We start from the raw sequence: 21957 nt of genomic DNA, 5'->3' as shown, positions 1-21957 counted from the left end.
ATACAGGAATTTCTTTTCAATGCAGACCATTAAAAAGTAATTGAGAGGCACAAGATCAGTAAAAATAAACTTGCTGTGAATAAGATGATTGATTTTTTTTATCCAGTTACTTTGCACCAAAACACAGAGGGGGCACTTCTGAATGGTTTTGTTTTGTATCGAGACATCTCTGCACACAATTAGAGCAAAGCAGCACGTCGGAGCCCACTTCCAATTTCCTTGAAATCTGTCTACCGCAACATTTTTTCCTAGGTGCTAATTTGATTCATTAACATAACAGCTTCACTTGCAGCCCTGGCACAGTTTGCTCTCCCACCTTCACTCCACATCCCAGCTGCACCAGTTTACTTTTCAAGGTCTTACCAGTGTAGGAAGCAGGGGTGCTCCACATTCAGTGCAGAGGCTTTGCTTGGAGCAGCAGCTGTAGGATGTCCCAGCACAGGGCTGCTTGGGCTGAGCACAAAGAACACCAACAAAGGAGAAAACAGAAGGCTCAGTGCACTCCATTTCTACGTGCCCTCCAAGCACCCTGCCAGAAATGCCCTGGGGGCAGAAGATCACCCCCCCACACACCCCATCCCTCTGCATGAATCCCTTTTGCTGTTTTTTTGTTTTGTTTTGTTTTTTTTTTTCCTCCCCCCATCAGAGAACACTGCTGGGTGCTTTGTAACCACTACAAAGTGGGTGAGTAAAGGTGTGTTAGCATCAAATGACATTATCAATAACAAATTATGCTGGACCAACCTGATGTCCTCCACAGAAGAGGCCCCCCAGTCCTGTCTCTGCTTCCTGTGGGGACAGCTATGGCAGTCCAAGAGGTCTGTAATGACACTCACAGTGCGTACAGGTCTATGGGATCCTTCAGGGGCTCCCATGTTGTCCATCCCAAGCTTCTGGTCAGAGGCCCCAGCCCACAAGCTCCTTCCTGCACAGTTCCCAGGGCTTCTCCCTCTCCAGTGTACGTGCAAGACTGCACACTCTCAAACACACAGCTCAATTACCAAAGGCTTTGGAGAGTCATTAGAAATGCTGTTTTGCTAACAGCTGAAATGCATTTTGACTTGTTTTCTTTAGTTCATTCATAGAACTTCACTCGTGTGGAATTGTCACTGCACTCTGCTTAGCAGCCAAGCTTCAGGCTAATCACAGCAAGGCAGCTTTCAGAACTGCCCCACTCCACTTCCAAACACCAAAGCCCCACCACAACCACCTCACCTCACTCCCAGCACTGAAGTGAGGACAAGCAGTGCCCTCCTCCAGTCATCAGACGTGGGGAGAACCACAGAGCCTGCAGCCATTGCCCACTGCTGGGGGAACTGCAGAGTGCTCCACTTCCCTGCACCGGGTAATGAACCACCTCCAGCAGCACCGTTTGATATTTCTGTGATGTGAAGCATCAGTGGCCACGGAGAAAATCATCCCCATCTCTGCAGTACTTAATTTACTGTCACAAGCAAGCGCTGCGCATGAGAGGCAAAGCACTGATGTGCTCTTATTGCTCTGGCAGCAGCCACGTTATTGTTTTCTGCTTTCAACATTTCTTAGCAACCACAAATTTTTCATAGGGCTCTTCACGGAAATTCTCTTTTTGCTGCACCCCATTTACATGCTCATATTGCTGTTGGCTTCACTTGGACTGGGGCCTCCTCGTGTTGTGGGGCAGCCACGTGGCAGATGCCAATGGCTGCAAAGATTAAATAGAAAGCGGGCAAAGCATCTCCCTGAGCAAGGCCAAGCAGAGACGGTTTGCCAGCTCACAGGTCTGAGCCACACCCTGGCCCTGATCCCTCCAGCACAGATTGCTGCAGCATCGCAGCAATAAACGCGCCTGGGAGCAGTGTGGCCTCCAGCTCCCATATATAGGCTGGAAAGAGGTTGCTGCTAAGAATAGCTGGGCCCAGCTCCTCCCCACTACCAGGGCTTCCCGAGCTCTTCCCGACACTGAGAGGAGGTGATGCTATTTTAAACTTGTCCGTGGCTGGGATGTTATTGAAGAGCCAGTCCTAGAACATAAACATGGATCCCAGTTGGGTCTGTTTCAATCAGGTGAAGAATAAACACGAGCAAAGGGATGATGAAGGGTGGCCCTTCCAAAATAGCAAACCAGACGGCTCCCAGCCTCTTGAGACAGGAAACCAGAACCAGAAGGTGCTCTCTGCCCCCAGGGATGGGGCTCAGCCCTTCACACTGAGGATGCTCCACTGTGCAGCGGTACCTTCAGTAGTTTTCATTGATTTTATAGCAGAAATAAGCGATTCCCTCGGGGTGCCATATGAATTAATGAACACTGATGGCAGCACAGCTGAGTGACTTCTTTAATGTGCAACAAGCAGTATGTAAAGTGACACGCACATCACGGCCAGATTCCAGTGTTAAACAATACAGAGGGCATGTTACGCTGACAGGTATATGGTGGTTTAAACATAATTTTCTGCAAAATAAAAAGTATATCACATCAGAATATCACATACAAAAAGTAGAATTTGCCCTAAAACGAAGTTATATTAACTCATTGTAAAAAATTATGGAAGTAAAACGCATGCCAACTGCAGTCAAGTGGGTCACAGCAGGAGTGCAGCTCAGGACGGAAGGCCCCAGGGCTCAGGGCAGCCCATCCAGCACATCCCTTTCTCCCACTGACCTCCCCGACCAAGCCCAACAAACCACTCAGTTGAGCACGTGATGCTTCTAACATACCAGGATCCAAATGGAAGGCAGCAGCCAGCGCATCTGTGCAAATATTTGCTTTTTGCTGCTTGTCAAAACTTTGGGCCAAGCTACATTTCCTCCTCTATTTATTAGTTTCATCTGCATTGAAAGACAAACTGTAAAAATTACAAGCAGATTGACAACATCTGATTTTCACCGCGTCTGCTGCCTCTCAGGGAACCCAGCTCCATGCCCTGAAGTGATGCTCCCTGATGAAGCAAACAGACTCTCAGCTGCCTCCGACACCAACTTCACAGCAGGAACAACCACAGCCCCACATGCATCCAGTCAGGAGCATGTGCCGTAGCCTGGTGCTTTAAGAACATTGGGAACAGCAACACTACCACCAAATCCATATACTTGATACAAGACCCATACATGTGTAGCCAAATCTTGCCATATTATTACCAAAATCCATAATTACAACGACAAAGAAAATCTAATGAAATAAACCCCACCTGAGTGCTTTTGTTGTTTTGTTTTTTTTTTTTCCCCTTCAGATGCTAATTAACACTTGAACGTGATCTAAAGTAAGAAATGAGGATTAACAATTAAAAATCTGCTGTCAGAGCAGTGCAGGACAGCTAAATCCACTGTGCTCACCACATAATCCCTGCTCATATTCCAGTCAATCCTCACACAGAACAGCACTTCCCTTCCCAGTAACAGACAATATATGAATACCAATCCAGTTTATTTGTATTAGTGTCTAGGCAATGCATTACTATAGGATAAGCCAGAGATTAATATCTCTCTCAGCACGAAACTTGATGTTCTACGGGGATTTGATCGACCCACACGGTACTGCAGTGCTGAAAGGCCCTACAGAAACCCCTCCCTCCCACATTACATGCATCAGCCTGTCCCCTCAGAGCTACAGACACAGCATGGGATTTTCCAACCCATGAAGATGAAGATGCCCTGCTTCCACAACTCCTGATCCATCAGATGGTTTGGAATAACTCAGCAGACGCTGTGAACCTAAATCCATATCACACATAAGCCCTGTTTGATTTCTCAAGTGCAGGAGCTGGGAGCATGGAAGCTCTTCACCACAGTCCCTGCACTGCCACCAACACGGGGGAGCAGGAGGGAACTCAGCAAAGCAATGGATTCAAAAGGAAATTGGGTAAAAAACAGCAAAGAGACAGTAAACAGCAGTATAAACAGAGCCAGCTCCTACTAAACCCATTAGCAGTATGAAAGCTAGCTATAAAAAAGCCAGCAGAACCGAATTAAGAGTTATTAGTAAGGCAAACAGAAACACAAGAAGCAGACCAGAGTACAACTACTTGAAATGAAGATCTGTTAAAGAAAAGAGAATGACCGCTGTGCTCCTTCCCAGCATTTTCAAAATAAAATGTCCACAGTTATTTGTATTTTAGGGGGCTCTGCACTGCTGGATAAAATTGCTCTTCTGGGCCATTAAGAGAAGCAAATGTTATCCAAGAAATAATCCCAAAGCTTCAGTTGGGTTACTAACACAAAATGGACTGCTCCACCGCAGGAGGATGCTGGTCCTGACTTACCATTGTTGGTGACCATCAGACACCTCAGCAAGCACATTCACAGTCCCCACCTCCTGTTCCAAGCCAGACTTGCTAGTCTAATAAAAGCACAGCACCTGAAGATTGCTTGTCTGGAATACAGGGTCCTCATCAACTTGAAGTCACTTGGGTACCTTTGGCGTTCACTCAATTTTCATCAGATTTCAATCCATGAGATGTTCTGGGAATTCAGGCTGAGGCCTGCAGGCACAGCACAGGTCTCCACCACAGTTTTCTTGCACTGCTCAGCTCTGGGCAGCAGTTCAGTTTTCTGTGTTGAGGTACTGAGGGCTGTAATTAAGACCACACATTACAGTGCCCAGGACAGATGCACAAACTCTACCAAAGTTCAGGAGAACAGTGAGCAATTTGCAGCAAATCAGAACACTCAACAAGGTTTCAAACAAGATCTTCAGTCTCCCTGACAGTAACAGAGTCTGGATCTGGCAGCACTGACAAATATTTTGAATTGTTCACTGCTTTCTGGAACAGAAGAGGAAGAAGTTAGAGTCTGAACACTGCCTCAGGTGCTTCTCCATCTCAAAATAGTCTGGACTGCAAAAAGATTAGAAACCTCTGTCACTTGGGACAGTGCCTGAATGGTACAATTTTCATCTTAATATAGCTACAGTAAATTGCAGAAGCAGAACTCTGAAGAGCCATCCACGAATGCACCAATTCTGCCATGACAATGCAACTCTAATCAAATTCTTGGCAAGCAATCCTAGTTTTCAGAAGACAATAGGTAGCAGCAGCTACTGGATACTGAAACCATTCCAGGCACTGAAATGTAGTAAACAGAAGTAGGGCAGTTAATACCAGCCATCTGAAAAACAGCAAAAGGATGATGCTGGTGGTTCTGAATATGATGGCTAGATTGATTAAGTTATCTCTACACAGGTTAGCTCCATTGTCACAAAGAGCCACTTGCAAGGGGGAAAAAAGATCATTTAGCAGTCGGTACAGGCAATGAGCTAAGTCAATTTTCTGTTACTTACTGCAGTAAATACATCCATCGCTCAAAAAACATAAAAGCAGCTGCCATGAAACAGCATGCTTTATTTTGCTGCACAAATACACTCCTGAGTTGAAGGTATTAATGGTGTATCCTCTTTGCTAAATGAGAAGAGAATGAATGGATACATATCTGAAAGGTAGTGCTCAGATCAGGTTTTATTTGAGTGAATTTACAGAGTCTGTATCACTCAAGAAAGACAAAGAAGAGCCCCACGTAGGAGCAAAGGGCGTTTGATTCAAACTTCTATTGACACAGAACTCTGCACACCAACCTCCTCCAAGACGTGCATGCGCTCCGTATTATAAAACAGCTACAGTAGGAAGTCATTCACCCCATGAAAAGAAAATTCATGTCACAGACAGCCCATGTATGTATTTTCATTCACGGCAGTGACTGGTTTAGCTACAAATAGTGGCATACCTACCATCCAGAGACAGGAATACTTAAAATAAACCTATGTAAACACATACCTTTATACAACTCATATATATATTTATATATATAAAGATATGTATAAGATATATATAAGTTATATTTGTGTATACATAGATAAAAACATGCAGACACATTCGCACACCTAACACAAAGCACAGCACACACATACAGGGAATATTGTAAATGATGATGAACTGAGATATAAGAATAGAATTAAGAAATTATTAGCAAGTTTAAAATTGAGTTAAAAAACTATTCCAAGTGTCTTCAATATTTACGTTCAAGTAAGGGCCACAACGACCAGAAATTAGTTCTGATAAAAAGAGCTGGCATTATGTTTCCCGTGTTATGCCAGAACTCACGAGATATTTCTCATTGTCATTTCGCGATCAAGGTGCCCCAGCAAACTATAAACGTATTTTAGGAAACTGTGATTTTAAAGACTTGGATTAACAAACAATATTGCTTAGGCACCCTCAATTGTAAACTAATCCTAAAAAAACATGCATACCTTAAGAGTATCAGAAGAGAAGGACCAGGACTCAAATCCACATCCACACCAACAGTACTTAGCGGTGTGAACAGGTCTTCACAGTACAAAAGAACAAAAGGCAGTACTGGAGATGGAGCATGAAGAGGTGAAACAGTGGTGGCCTTTAAAACTGCAAAATTTACCAAAAAATGACTCTACAGTAAACTTCTGAGATACCACAGATGTTGTGTGCCCACACAGAACCATGGTGGTATTTCAGAGGCAACTGTTGTGCAAGTCAGGTTTCAGTGGCAGCTACAGCTATCATTCAGATTATACATGCACCTGAGTGACAAACACACACCTAGCAACGTTGCAAGGACTGTTTTGCTATTTAGTATGGCTAAAAGCCCTGGTACCAGTGTCTTATATCAGAAATCACTTTATTAGAATGTAAATGTAGTGTACAGCACCAAATTATTTTAGCTTAACTGTTTAATGGACACGGTATATAAATGACTGGCGATTTAAAAGACAGATCTTTAAAAAAAAAAAAAAGATTTTTCCTCTTTTTTGTCCTCTCCCTTTTTTTTTTTTTTTTTTTTTTTTTTTTTTTTTTTTTTTTTTTGAGATTATTCACTGTTCCTATTCTGATAGAAGACTCAAAAGTTACCGGTATCCCAGTGCATACAACCTTGAGTTGGCTCACACACACACACACACACACACACACCTCACTGCTACATGAACGAACAGCCTTCAGATAGAGAAACCCAGGTCAGACACTGGAACCTGTACATCAGATATATTTTTCTTGTGCACTTCAGGCATCTTTATGACCACTCAAGTTGCACGTTCATCTGCCTGTAATGAATGCAAATTGAGTGGGTTTGAATGTAAGAAACATCCTGTCCTCACCATCACTAATAAAGCCACAATTATATCTTGTATTCCCCCCCCCCCCCCCCTCTGGCCAGTTGTGCAAATCCAGGCAGATATGCAGACTGCAAAAATCAATTCAGTCTCTTCCAACCTGTCAGCAGTCCTGTGTTATCAAACAGAGACAACGACGTCGAGATAGAGTCTGTCGTAGGATTCCCGGAAGCACAGGATGAGGAGCAGGCTGAGCAGACACGATCCTGGGAGGCACCAGTTGAACCAGGAGAACTCTGGAAAGCAGAAGGCAGAACCAATCTTAGTTATTGAACATGCTCCGTGTTTAAAGCTACTAAGACTTCTAATGTTGTCAGTTAGAAACATGGCTGGTGGGTTTGAAGGAAATTGCTGCGTTCTTAATAAAATCTTGACAGCTTCACAATCAATAGATGGTTAGCATGGTCTATGGGACTCCTCCATGGACTTCTACATACATATATATAAAACCAATGCCTTCAGCTAATGTTAATGCTTCTTACCAGCCTGTCAATGCAGAAGGAGGGGAAAAAAAAAAAATCTATTCTTGCTAATGGAGAATAAACCACTTCTGAACACTCTACTCATTAGTTCTTTGATTCCTATAGATTGAAAACTAAAATAAATTAAAAGCATAAGAAGCAGTAGAATTTGATTTTGAATCAAACCTGCTACGTGGGCTAAGGAGGGAAAACTGATTCCAAAAGATAAACCTTGTGAGCAGTGCAGTCAATGCAATTTAAAACTAGTTGCACTAACTGCTGCTCAGAAGGCTCTTCTTAGCTGTTAGTTGCAACATTCTGCTCCTAAAAACATACATTACACATTCAAGAAATCCTATTGCCTGATATTTTACTACTATTTAGCAGTGTCATTTAGAAGTAAGCGTATGACTCTTTTCTTTAAAATCTGTAAATGTTATACTGAAATATTACTAAAAATACTTTTATTCTTTTTGAAATTGTTTATTCACGTTTACAGAAGTTAAGCTCTCCCTGAGTCTGAATTAATCATAATCAAGACTTCAGCACTGCTACTTTCATAAACCTAAAATTTACATTGCTAAAAGAGAAAGCACAGTTTATATTAACCAGTGCAAAGGACAAGAGTCAAAGCCAGGGAAACCAAGCTCTCAAAACCAGCAACAACCAACAACACCCTCTCCTCAGAACTCTTACAGATTTGGTGAGGCAATCAAAACCTTAATAAAATATTCCTAGGCTTGGAGTAGACAATATTGTTCACAGGTAAAAGCTATGCTACTATTTTCTGGGAGAAGCAATACTCTTCCTTAATTAGGTTAAACATACTTGAACTTGCATAACCTGAAAGACCACATTTTCCTCTTGAACCCTTCATGTCTTTTACAACACAGAATTTGGTACAGCATTGGAGCTTCATGCTAACATATGGATGACACAAAGCTAAAGGCTGATTTCTCTGTGGTTCTCACTTGGAATTCCCTGTAGGAAACCACATCCAGAAGCCGAGGCTTTTGGCCTCAGAGCACAGCACTAGAAATTAGGCTGAGGTTTCTGAAAGGTCAGAATTTCCCTTCTCAACCAAATTAGCTGGTCCAAAATCTTCAATGCACTGGAAAGTTTCCATTGCTCGATTCTTTCACAGCCTTTGCAACGTCGCAGTATGAGAAGAAATAGAAATAAAAATTTAAACTACTGAAAGATTATTTGGCTTAAAAGCAAGGAGCAAACAAGATAAATTTGACTGAGTTCTGGTTTACCCAAAAGCTTCTTAGATGTCATTAGAAGATGTATTTGATTCAAAGGGAAGACAAGTATTTAAGATCATTATCTAAATTCTAAAGGATTTTTCCTTTATCAAAGGAGCCAATAGCATCCACCAGCATTGACTGCCTCCAGCGATCACAAACATCTGTAATTTTGATCATTACTGTTACTGCATCACTGAGAATGGATCATCTTGAGCACAGATAACTTTTTTTCCTCTCCTTTGGAGAAATAGGGAAAAGATTCCAAGTGTGTGGATACACTAATTTCAGGTTTACCTGTTAAAGAACAAAATGGCCTGAAATACCCTGCTCCTGAGGGAATAAATTCACTCTAGCACAATTCTTCAGTCAGAGGAAGTTAAGTCTATGCAAATATTACAAGAGATTGTGTCCCAATTCCTTGGTTTTTAAGCAGTTCTGAACACCTTACTCTGAAAAATGTTGAAAATATCCTCAGAATATTCTGCACCATCTTTTCAGCTCAGGTTTAAATGTTGGAAACAATATATGTGAACAGAGTTCACACCAATTAATATTAATCATAAAAGCATTCTTTAAGATGTAAGGAGTAAACATCGTGCCACTGAGGCTGGTGTGGATAGAATCTACTTTTTACAACACTGCAGTTCAGTAGACTTTTTTTCACACTTCTTTCTCAATTTTTGTTCACAGAACATAATTCAGAATGTAATCATTAACCTACATATAATTACTTGTCAGAAAGATATACAAGCCATGTTGAAAAGTAGCCCTGCACTGTAACCTTCATAATTTCAAACACATTTCATTCTGAAATTTACCAGTCCCTTCTCAGTTACAAAACAAAACATTTTAAGAAGCTCATCCATCCAAGCCATCCACGCCAGTATCTCCAGGAGAAAGCTAGTTGGAAACAGCATCAGATGTATTGCTGAAGTCCAAGTAAACAACATCCACAGCCCTTCCCTCATTCACTAAGCAGCTCATCTTGTCATAGGAGAGTAATAAGAATTTATTATAGTCTATTAAACAGCAAGTGTGAAGTCTGATTATGAATTATGAGGAAGCAAATAATACTCTTGAGATGAGAAAACCTGAAGATGCTGATGAAAATATCAAACAAGACACCGTTCTGCCTCACTGGGCCACTGGATTATCTAAAGGAATATTTATCCATAAAAATCTAAATAACAATTTATAAAAATATGACGACTGTGCATCTTGATGGGTTCTGGTTACAGCAAATTTCAAGTGGAACATGTCTCCATACATCTTACAAAAAAAAGCATTTTGTTTTTATTAACATGCATGTAGAAAAGAACAATTCAAGTTCTTTCCCCTTGCTACTAAAGGGGATTCATGCATTTGATTATTAACAGAAGTTGTGTATGCAAATTCCTCTCCTTACTGACAAGGGTATGTCTTCACGGGGAATTACATTTTCAAAGTAACTCATATTTCTTACCTGTGTGGTAAAACGTGAGGAAAAACAAAAGCACTCCCATAAACACATTACTCAAAAAGGTGACAACTCCACAGGTAATTCCTTCTGGAACAGGGTAGACTGTTTCCACAAAGAGCTCAAAGAATATTGGTATGCTGCTGTTGAGAAATATGCCCAACAAAATACAGGATGTGTACAGTGTGGCTGTAAGAGAAACAAAAACAGCTATTAGTTTCACACTGGTGTTTTTCCCCATATACGGAGTTGTCATGAACAGTAATATCTGAGCAACCAAAAACACAAACTTTTTTTTTTTATCCTTTGTGTATTACAAATTATATCACATCCCACTAGTTTTAGGTTGAAAGTATGCATTGTGGTTGTTTTTTTTTTTTTTTTAAGAGGTTTTTTAATTGTTATTTTTTAATTATGGATGCTTTAAACAGAACCTGTGAAGAGACATTCTGTGACTCAGAATTTGTTTGTAAGAAGCAATAAGCACAGAATTATGAATGCAAACCATCACCTACAGTTTGATTTATCTCTGAAATGAACAGTAACTATTGTCGTATGTACAATTAGAGAAGGGAGCAATTACTGCTCTGAGTTGGAAATGGACACAGATTAACCTTTTGACTTAGCTCTAAAGGTCAGGACTAATTTTGCTTCCATTTTACCAATAAATACTAATGATTTAGCAGGTAACAAGACATTAGTATTCATCAAAGCCTGAGTGGCAACATGATGAATCCCATTTGGCTTCAATAGGAAATGAAGGGCACCCACTGCTTAGAAGGAATGGGATGTATTTGATAAGGCAGATTTTTCACCACTGTACAGCTTATTTGTCTTGGATGAATAACAGAAGAATACAGATGTTTCTTCAGTGCTTTCAGATATTTTGCTCTATGATTTCCAACACTGCCAAATACTTTACTTCTGAAAAATAAAAAATCTCAGAAGAATTTAATACTGAATTCAGAAATTGAAATAAGTTTGCTAAGTTCTGTCTAGGAAACAAGATGACATCTGGACCAGCAGCCTGATCCGAGTTACCAGTGAAGAAAACAGAAGGTGTAAGGTAGAGGGTAGATGGAAAGAGTAAGAGGATAGATTTAGACTAAATGGTTGGTGAGACATTGAAACAGGTTGCCCAGTGGGGCTTTGGATGTCCCCTCCCTGGAAGCATTCAAGGCCAGGCTGGATGGGGCTGTGAGCAACCTGGTCTAGAGGGAGTTGTCCCTGCCTATAGCATGGGATTGGAAATAAATGATCTTAAAAGGTCCCTTCCAATAAAAACCATCCTACAATTCCATGATTCTAAGGTATAAGGAAACAATTAGAAGGCATATAGGTGAGGAAATCAATTTCTCAAGTTTCCATCAAAATGACAAGATAACGTAAAGAGTATTTTTTTTTCCAGATGCAAAAGCATTAAGTCATAGAAAAACTTTTTATAGCATCTTCTCATTCAAGTTTGCTACTAAATTCTTAGGTTCTTTTCTCCTCCCCAGTACAGATATCTATGTTTATATAAAGTAGACAATGCATTTTCTGTTTAATTTTGCTTTCTTCTGTCTTAGAAAGAAGAGAACTGAAAAATCTCTGCTTCATCTTGTTAAGCACTGTTCAGTCTTCCAACTGCAAAGCTGTTAGGAAGCAGGACACTTCCAGTTTAAAAAAAGCCTTAAATCACAATTTGTTAAAATATGAAGAATCATGGAAAAGAGATCAAGGCATTAAAAGATACAGCAGAAAGGGTTATCTATCAGATCCTTCATTTGATGTGGTTTGCTTGCAAGGCGCAGAGACATAATGCTTTCACTACAGAGGATTTGCCCGGACAAGAAAATGAAGACAGAAGACTCAGCCAGCAAGGTGATATAGATGGTATAACTTCAGGAAGGACTGCTGGCTACTCTGCTTTCTCTTTTTCCCCCAAACATACCAGAATGTTCTGAGTCGCAAGTTAAAAAAAAATAAAATAAAAAGACAACTTGTGTTAACCTCCAATAAGAGGGTGTTAGTGCATATTGCTCTATTGCTCTGTAACTGCTTTCAGATGTACACAGCAAATCTGAACGTGGAACTCAGCTATTGGAAATTCGTGTTGGCTTGAGAAACCAACGCAGCAGTGAAATGCAAGGAATCTCTGAAGACAAATGAACATCTGCTACTTGTTACCTTCAATTAAAGATATCCATAGATAACTATTTGCAACTTCTAGAAAACATCCGGTACTTTTCCAAAAACAAAAACAAAAACAAACAAACAAAAAAACCCCCAGGTAATTGCAAAGAGGAATTCCATATTCTAACATCAAACAGTGGAAATAGTCATGAAACTGCTGGCTGTTACAATGAGCACCAGAAGAAGCGGGGCTGCTCACAGCATCTCTGCAGCATGACTCATGCTCTCCCTCAAACCCCAGAAGTCAGACCAGGGAGACTGCATGCCTCCAAACTGTGGGGATCTCCAGACATTTCCTTCACAAACTAAGTAGCTCACACCTAACATTCCTGCTCAAGGGCAACAAGGCACCGTAGCAAGGAGAATACCACCTATTAATGGTGACCATTTCCTTCCTACTGCAGTGACCTTGCACCGAATGAACATAACTACCAGGATTTTATACTGTAGGAGAACAGCTGCTGAAGTTACAGGAAATGTTTTTGTGATTAAGGCAATCTCAATGACAGTCAATGGAAATGAATATAAGGATATGAAAGTGCTGACAACTTAAAAAAATTAATAAATATAAAAAATCATTTGCCAAGAAGCTAGTATTATGTTTTAAATTCTATCAAAGACAAACAAGTAGTAAGCACATGCTTGGACAGAAGCATCCTCTGGGGAACTGTGTCACGCTATTAGTATGAAAAAGCCTGCTTTTCCTTTAAGAAAAGGAATTAACTGCCTGTGAAGCTATGTGCAAAATGTGCACCTGAGAGAGTGGCAGCTGTGGGCATCCATGAATAACTGAACTCGTCTGGGTTTCTTTAAGCTACTTCCATTAATGTCACATTTTAAAGATCTGGGTAGCTATTTCACACACTAACCACTGCAAAGCAGAGCAGGAAAAGCAACATGCCCACCCAAAGCACAGCTGCTTTAGAAGAACTGGCCTGGAGCTACCCTGGGAGGAGCCTCCAATGTCTTTCAGCCATGCAATATTCCTGCTTGAGGTGCAATACCAGGAAGAAAGCAAGGAACAAAGTGAGTCATGATAATGTCACTACAGATGTTACTTGTTAGATGAAGTGAGGCAGTGATTTGGGATTCATGTTGCCACAATGGGTTATCACAAAAAGGAGAAAGTTGTAAGTAAGCAGGCTCCATTTCAGCTTCCTCTCTACCACAAGTTGTTAGCTACAGGAAGATAAATTTCTGTATCCCAGAAACAGACTATTTCCTCCCAGCTAAACGCTGTGGTAAGAGCTTCATACTAGAAACAAGTAAATTAGGAGTTAGAATGAGGAAAGGATTTAAGTGACAGTGTCCACTTGTTTGTTCCTGGATGAGCTCGCAACACAGCAGAAGGTGTCTTGCATTTCTCTCTCAGACATTCAAATTCCCACAACTTCCCAGGATGTTCTGAAACACATCCACAAATTTCATTTTAAAATATACCATCACTACTAATCTACAACTGCAAAGCCCAATCCAAAACTAAATTAAATTAATGGAAAGATCTCCACCAGTCTAAATAGTTCTTATTGTTCTGTTGGCACATACAAACTTGGATGATCTCCAATGAACAGTAAGAAATATTACCATTTCATTTTTTTAAAAAAGTATTTCACAGATACATTTACTGGAGAAATGCAGACACTAGTGCAGTATTGAGTACAAAGAAGCATTTTCTTCCAAAGTCCTTTGACAGAACTCTTGAATACTGTACATTTTGCAATAGTTCTCAGACAAACTGAGATAAGACTTGCACAAACTTCATATAAATAAACAGGAAAGTAAATACAACTTAACATTCCTCATGGGCATAGCATACATTTAAATGAAGCCTACAGAGATCCAGGGCATTTTGTTATTGTTGGTTATAATAGCATCCCAAATGCCAAAATGAAAGGATAATGCCTTATGTGGATGAATACTTTGTGGACTTCAGTATTTTCACAAGTGAGCTAAACAACTCAAAGTTAGTTCCTATCAAACTCCCTCAAGTCCGTTCTTCTCTGTAACTTAATCCTTGCTACTGGCAACGTTAAGAGCAGTCATTGAAGAAGTTGCCTTCAATTTTTTCCATGAGAAATGTGACTGCCCCAAGGTAAGACAGCAATTTTTACTATAAATCACTTATAGGAACAATGAACAAAAAGAAAAAAACAAACAAACAAAACCAGTAGAAGGATGTCTCTATACTCAGTATTTATAACATCAATATGTCTCATTGCATAAATCTCTATTCCAGCATGTGTTGATCAAATTCTTATCTCATGATATAGCTATAAAAGTAAACAAAAATTTGATCAAATTGCATTTGTTCAATATACTTCCCAAGAGAAAAGCAAGTAGAACTCACTTGGAAAGCAGAGTATTTGCTTTATAAAAACAAAAACAGAAAAAATTGGTGAGTGATCATCACCCCCCCATCAGGAATACAAAGGTCATTACTGCAAACTTAGGAGTTGGAAAAGTACAACAGGAGGGGAAGTAATAAGACCTACCTAGAGACCTACTCAGAGCCATAAGCAACAGGCGAATGCTGAAGCTAGAAATAAAAAACAAACCTCAGTTTCCATGTTTTCAGGCCTATTTTATCCTTTGAGGCAGCATGGCTTAGTATGTCTTGTTTACAGTAAATAAATTAAACTCAAATAATGAAACAATCAGTATTACATAAGTAATATTCCTCTTTTTCAATACTGTGCTTTGCAGATGAGGATGGGGAGACAGATGTGTTTATAATGTTCAATCTGCTGAACCTGAAAAATAATGCTTAGACTGCTTAACCTAAATACAGTAATCAACTCGCAGAGTTGCCACAGTATTCAGAGTATCTGCCAAGCAGCACCAGTAAAGATTTTGTAAAGCAGAATTCTGCTGAATGTGCTCATAAATATTAGAATATTCTTGATATGCTAGGCTGAAAACATTCCATCTGAGCTGCAAGCAACCAGCACTGCATATCAATTTTTAGAAAATGCTGGCATTTGTATCCAGAGATACTACCAGCTACACAAAGTGACAAGATACTGAAACTGGCATTACAATGCGTTACACAATTATTTGGGGTCAAAGCCTCCCTTTGAACACAAATTCACATAATGAAGTTCAGTACAAAGCAAACTAACAATGGGCTTGGCACAGAGAAAGAGAGATCAGCAGCTGCATTGGGAATTCAACGGAGAAAACTATTTTAATACCCAATGTCTATATAAAGCTAGCTAAAAAATGCAAATAATATACACCAAAATTTCTTAAAAGAAAATTCAGTCTTGCTTGAAACAAAAACTAATTTCAGAATGAAGGATTTTTAAGAGCTATGATTAGCTGATGAGAGGTGTTTGCGATAGAAGATATAGCAGCTATGATGGCATTGTTATTACTGCCTTGCTTTCTTTTTCTCCACACTGGCAGTTATGGGTCTGCTATGGCTCATACACAAGACTCCAAATACAACTTCCCTAAAGTCTTTGGGAGATATATTAAGAAGTCAGCAACTGAGATAAAACTTGTCTCACCCTGTGGCAGGAGGAAAAACTCTTCATGATAATGCAAAGCAGTGCACGTATTAAACAATACAAACAATGTTAAACAGTATAATTTAAAGGAAACACAAAGCAGTCATTGATTTTTAATATCTACATTAAAGGTCTCCATTCTAAGTAATTACATTTTTATAGCAGATCTTTAGATGATGTTGTGCCTATTTATAAGGAATTAGGAGTGTGTTATACAAACAAGTGCAGGATGAAACTCTTCGCTGTGACTGTTTTCTCAAATACAATTCCTCCTCCAGTCTTTAAATTAGACATTACTGCAAGTGCTACAAAGTATATTGATTAAAAGAGGTTTTTTGTTTGTTTTTGGGGGAAAAAAAAAAGTCATTAGCTATTTCCTTCCCCTTCTTTTCAGATGAATAATCAGCCAAACTCTCTTTTTGTTTCAGCATTTCAAAAGCCTGCCTGCCTGCAAACATAGATAGGTAAGTAAATAGTCTGGTGACCAGATGAGAGAACGGGAAAAGGGTTTTCAGAAAGGGGAATAAGTACATGTGCTATGCAATATCTACCTACTAAAGGAAAACACTATTTTTGGACTTGGTGAAATCACTGGCAAGGCCCACCTATGGATGCAAACATTACCTGTAGATCAATCAGCTATCAGCTGAGATGAACCTGCCTTTATCTCTACAGTGAAGCCCTCACTAACACCTTGACCAGTATAAAGACGCCCATGAGGTATCGTGCTTCCTCATCACACCCAGTGGCCTATCATTAAAATGCACCAGCATTCTACCAGGTCATCCGGGCATTTCAGGAGTCTGCAGATACTGCTGAACATGGCAATGCTTGCGATTTTATAGGGCAAACACCAACCTGTTCAAGAGAACAACATCAGAGGGAGAATCAGAGAGAGAGGGAACCCCTCACAAAATGGAAGCTAGCACGTTGGAAGGCAAAGTATCCTTGCAAGAACAAAGATACACGCACAAGTTTTCTCAACAGTCAGCTCTGAACCCTGCTTGCTCTACCTCAGATTTTACTACACAAATTTTACTACAAACAACCAAAAAAATGTACAGACAAACAAAAAACTCTATTGTGATGTGTTTTGTTTTGCCCAGCTTCCAACCACAGAAACACACTCAGAGGACAACTACCTGGAAGGCCACTGTCAACACTGGTCCACCAGGTATGTAGAATGACTTCTATCCTAGGCAGCTATCTCAAGCCACTTCACAAACCAAGCAGACAATGGCCTGCAGTAGATCTCTAATATTTTGGCTGATATACTCTACATCTCAATTTTTAATTAAAAGACGAAGAAAAAAAAACAACAAAAAAAAAAAAACCACAAGAAAGAAGCTCATCAGAATCAATTCAAATGTACCATTTTCCCCAATTACTGCGGAACGCACAGGTCATCATCATAGCGCATCATTATGTTGAGGAATAATCTAGCATGAAGTTCCATAAATTAGCTTAAATAGCTTATGTGTTTTCATCCATAACACTATATTTCATAAAGATATGCCACTGCTTTTTCGTGTATGAGGATCTAAAATAAATAGGCACATTACACTATTTTATACAAACTTTAGCAGAAAAAGCTTATACAAACCTCCCCAAATTATCTATGAAGTTTAAACATTACGACAAAGGAATAAAAAGAAACAATTTGGTGGTTATACATCTGGCCTGGATGCCTAGTGCCTAATTGCCTAGCTGACTCTTTTTTCCAGAGGTATGCACCACACTGATGGCATTTCTATTCAAAATAATTCTTCGTTTTACAGGAAAGGGTTCCACGTTTCCAGGGAAATGTTATGAACACTACAGATTGAAAAACCTAAAAGATAATTTACAATTCAATTTAAGGAACTACTCATTTTAGAACAAACATGCATGAAAAGAAGAATTCAGTTTCTGCATTTTTATCATGGGATGTTAAGTTCAGCATACTTCACATGATGTGCTAAATATCTTAGTTGCCCTCAATACACACTTAAGAATACACTCTTATGCCTTGACAGTGGCAGACCTAACAAAAACAAAACTAACCTAACAGAAACAGAACTAAAAATAAAACAAAAAACAGCACAGTAATGACAGTAATGCATAAATATGCTCTGGACAAGTAGGAATTCCTGCATGCTGAGCAATTTGACAAAAAAAAGTAAATCAGAGTTGGGTTTTGTTTTGGATCATTGGCGAATACATCTGTAATGACGTTCACCTCCTAAAAACCTCTCTGCTTCATTCTTATGCATAGACTTGAAGGGACATTTGGCTTGTTGCATCAATTCAGAGGATAGAGTTACTGTACAAATTTACATTACTGCAGGCTTGTAGCAATGAAGCAGACAAGCACAAAAAAGTAAGAGCTTTTATGGCATTTATTTTAGCTTTGATGGAGAAGAAAAGTGTAGTCATTTGTTATGACAACCACCATGAAGTCTGATTTATTTACTAAAGTTTTACTTCTAATTTTTGAAGAAAGTTGAAATCACAAGATAACTCATGAATCTCACCAATCACCATCCAGAGGGTGAAATTCTCTCCTGAACTGATCATGTATTTCAATTTGCCATACCCACTCCTGGTTTATAGTTATGACACATGCAATGTGCCAAGAACATTTACTAAAAGTAAAATTTAATTTGAATAAAAGAATATTTTATGTAATACTTTCCATAACAACCTCTTTATTAAATACAGGGAAGAAAAAGCATGGTTTTTAAATTTTGATGGTTTAGTTTTACTATAACTCATTACTCTGCTGGATGAAGGCCCTGGAATCAAGAGTATATCAATCCTTTGGTGCAGATAGGAAGGTGAAGAATAGAATAAAAAAAAAAAAAAAAAAAAAGAAAAGAAAATAGCAGTGCTGATTTTCAAATAAGGGTCCAGTCAAATGGAAACATGAGTAGAACTCTGATCTTTTCCTCCACTTCTGCCAACAGCTCTGTTATCTGAGTAAATTTGGGGCTGGAGTTGTCCCCTGAACCTGCATGTAGATACTACAGTGGAAGGGGGAAGGACAGCATATTGTAGCGACAGCTGAAGATACCATGGCTCACCTTAGTTTAAACTGCAGCATGTTTCCAACCATTAATGCAAGTTTCAAAGCCCTACATTCCCAGATATGTCACTATTTCTTATTAAATGCAACACTACTTCCATTCACAGGATTATTATTTATTATTATTATACATCACCACCATTACTTCTAAACACTAGCAGAAGAAAAGTATTCAGCCCCAAAATAAATCTTAAATTTGTAGTCTAGGTTACTCTGCTATTTTTTGTTTGGTCTTAATCCTTGTATGAAGCAGCTTAAAAAATTCTTAGAGAATACAGAAGAATTTTCCAAGCTTTTTCTTTTGCTCTTGGTAAAATTACCTATTGCTAAAGATACCTGACCAACTTATTACATATTTGATTTAAGACTGCAAGTATACGTCTGCAATACAGACTATAAATAATACAAATTAAAGTTATTGTCAATACCTGTGGTTAAAGGCAGATGGGTGACACTAGTTAGACAGGTGAGAGTGAACCAGGTTGATGCTAACGTTGCTCCAGATAAAAGCAGCAGCAGAATAAATTTCAGCATGCCCCTAATAAAATCTGCAAACCTAAAACAAACAAACAACAAAAAAAAAAACAACAACCCACAGATCAGAGCAGTACAAATGCTAATTTTCACATTACTTAAACATGATGGTTGACAATTAATTCAGTAAATTCTCATTAAACCTTTTGGAAACCATAAAAACAAATTAAAAATCATTTCTCATGCTCAGAAATAAAAGTAAGTGCTTTTTATAGAATGGTGATATTTCTAACTGTCAGGATGAAGTGCCATAGATTTTCTAGCTGTCACAAAATAACAACCAAAACAAGAAATTCTCAAGGCATCAACTGAAAATACTTGGTATGTAGGGAGGTTTTTTTTTTCCTCTTGCATTTGTTGGACATATCATCACACCAATACTTGCACTGCTGTTTTGCCAGTGTTTGCCAGTCTCCCTTGGCAGACACACTGCACAATTAACATATGAGTAGGCTGATGCATTTCATTCAAGACATAGTTAACTTTCAAGACTCATTCCTATGGGAAACAACAAAACTCCCTATACTAGAATCCCTAGGTGGAAGAATTTCTGATCCTCAAGGAAATTGGTGATAGAGTTCTCAATGGCTCAGGCAAAGCAGGAACTTTTCACACACGGTCACTCTGCCAGTGGTTGTGCTGGGTTGAAATGTTCCAGACACCATAAGTCTTTGTGCCATCCCCATCTACACACCTGTCCCAGTGATAACCTGGGGGACACCATCACAAGTCTGTCATACATAGGTAAAAGTGATCTTTAAACCGTGAGATGGTTCAATTGCTTTTTTCCCTCATCTTTTTTCATTTTTCTTTCAAGACAACATAATGCATTTGAGCAGCACTCACATAGCATAATTATCAGTGCTAATGCTCTTTTCCAAAGGGATTTCAACTTGGATACTAAAAAAGAAAAGGCAACGTCATTTCCCCACTAGTAATTTTCTGTAGGTTAGGAATATGACTTTGGGCTGGACGTATGTCAAAAGAATGAATTCTGCACTTACAGTCTCCTACTTCTATTAGGCTGATGGCAGCACAATCCACCTAGGTTGGTTCACAACAAACAAATCGTCCTTTCTGCCTTGATAAGTATTACTTCACAGGCAGATAGATACCCTACAGCCTACTTGATGTAACAAATAAATGCTACATTGTGAAGGCTAGGAATCCTAGCTCTTTGCATACCATAAAGAGATGTATGAGTAATGACACCTGCAAAAATTATCACTTCTTTCCTCTTATTTTGATTCTCCCTAAGCTTTAATTCCATATTGAATTTAGCAACAAGTAATTCAATAAGCAGTAGAGGAGATCAATGCTGTATGTAATCTTAAAAGTTTACGACTGCAGTGTTAAGTGGCTTATGCATTAATCCCCAATAGTCAGAGGCTAGCTGTTTCTGTTGTGTTTTTCTGACAATTCAAATCCAGCAATCAGGATCACCTCTTCTCAGTAGTTTGTCAGTTTCTTTAATTATTCTTCAAGACCACTAAGGTCAAAATCAGCAATTTTAAAAGCTTCCCAACATGTCAATTTCAGACTTCTTCCCCAAAGACTCCCTGCTTTGCCTGCTGGCAGACAAAATCACTGTTCCCTCTATCCCCACCATCCTTCCTCACCATCTAGCATGTATGGGAATGTCTGCATCTGCTAAAGAAGTAGGTGCACCAGGACAGATGGCATACGCTCTCCCTTATCACCCCCAGGACTCAGATCTCTGAGCCTATCGTTGGTAGCAGCCTCCTGTAACCCAGAAAATCAGCCTAGGCTGGATCCTAGAGCTAAAGTCACAAACCTGTGTTGCTGACAACACCGTCTGTTGCTAAGGAAATTATCACCATGTCATAAAGTTTCAGCATTTTGACTAACACTGCAGGTTAAAAGCAGAAAGAAAGATTGAGCTGTGAATGACAAAACCTCAGAAATATCTAGAGTCATTAGCAAATGTGGCCAGAAAATTTTGGGGGAAAGGGGATATATTTATGTTGCCATGCAATAATACGAACACCCCTCTTCAAAGCTGCTTTTCTTCAAGCCAGCATCATTCGAAAGCTGCCAGCAAGGGGTAAAACACCTGCCAGCTGCCCAGAATAACCCAAGCTTTTCAATTAGAAAAATGCATCACACAAATGAGCTAAACATATCTAAGGTTCATGTCTATAGGGACAGCAGTAGGTGGATTTATGTATTGTGCTGAGGAAAATTCATACCATTTCAAAAATTAGATAAATGTGTTTCCAAACTGGGCACAACTTTAAATACAGATGATCTACACACCCACTGTGATGTGCAGGAACAAGTGCTCCAGTGTGAGCCTCAGATTGTCACTGTTCTAAATGGTAGAATCTGCACTGCCAAAAATGTAAAGGGCAGATTCTTAAACTGTACTGATTT

General features: G+C 39.3%; 1 protein-coding gene across 4 annotated transcripts in view; it reads right to left on the bottom strand.

Moving 5' to 3' along the window:
- Positions 1–363: 363 nt before the first annotated feature.
- Positions 364–21957, bottom strand: part of SLC49A4 (solute carrier family 49 member 4) — a 64214-nt gene continuing 42620 nt past the window's right edge. Inside the window, exons 7-10 of one of the 4 annotated variants that reach the window (XM_085228327.1) lie at positions 19458–19585; positions 10288–10470; positions 7215–7350; positions 364–4739 (exon numbers count right to left, since the gene is read on the bottom strand). In XM_085228327.1, the coding sequence (XP_085084453.1) occupies positions 7235–7350; positions 10288–10470; positions 19458–19585 (427 nt within the window). In that variant the 3' untranslated portion in view covers positions 364–4739; positions 7215–7234. Of the gene's footprint in view, positions 4740–5411; positions 7351–10287; positions 10471–19457; positions 19586–21957 lie in introns of those variants that run through there. The other 3 variants (XM_085228328.1, XM_085228326.1, XM_085228325.1) reach the window with 3 other exon arrangements.

This window comes from Meleagris gallopavo, chromosome 7 (genome assembly GCF_905368555.1).
Source record: "Meleagris gallopavo chromosome 7, MGAL_WU_HG_1.1, whole genome shotgun sequence".
Taxonomy (NCBI): Eukaryota; Metazoa; Chordata; class Aves; order Galliformes; family Phasianidae; genus Meleagris; species Meleagris gallopavo.
Note: the sequence above shows the minus strand (reverse complement) of the source record. Positions and strands in the feature narration are given on the sequence as shown.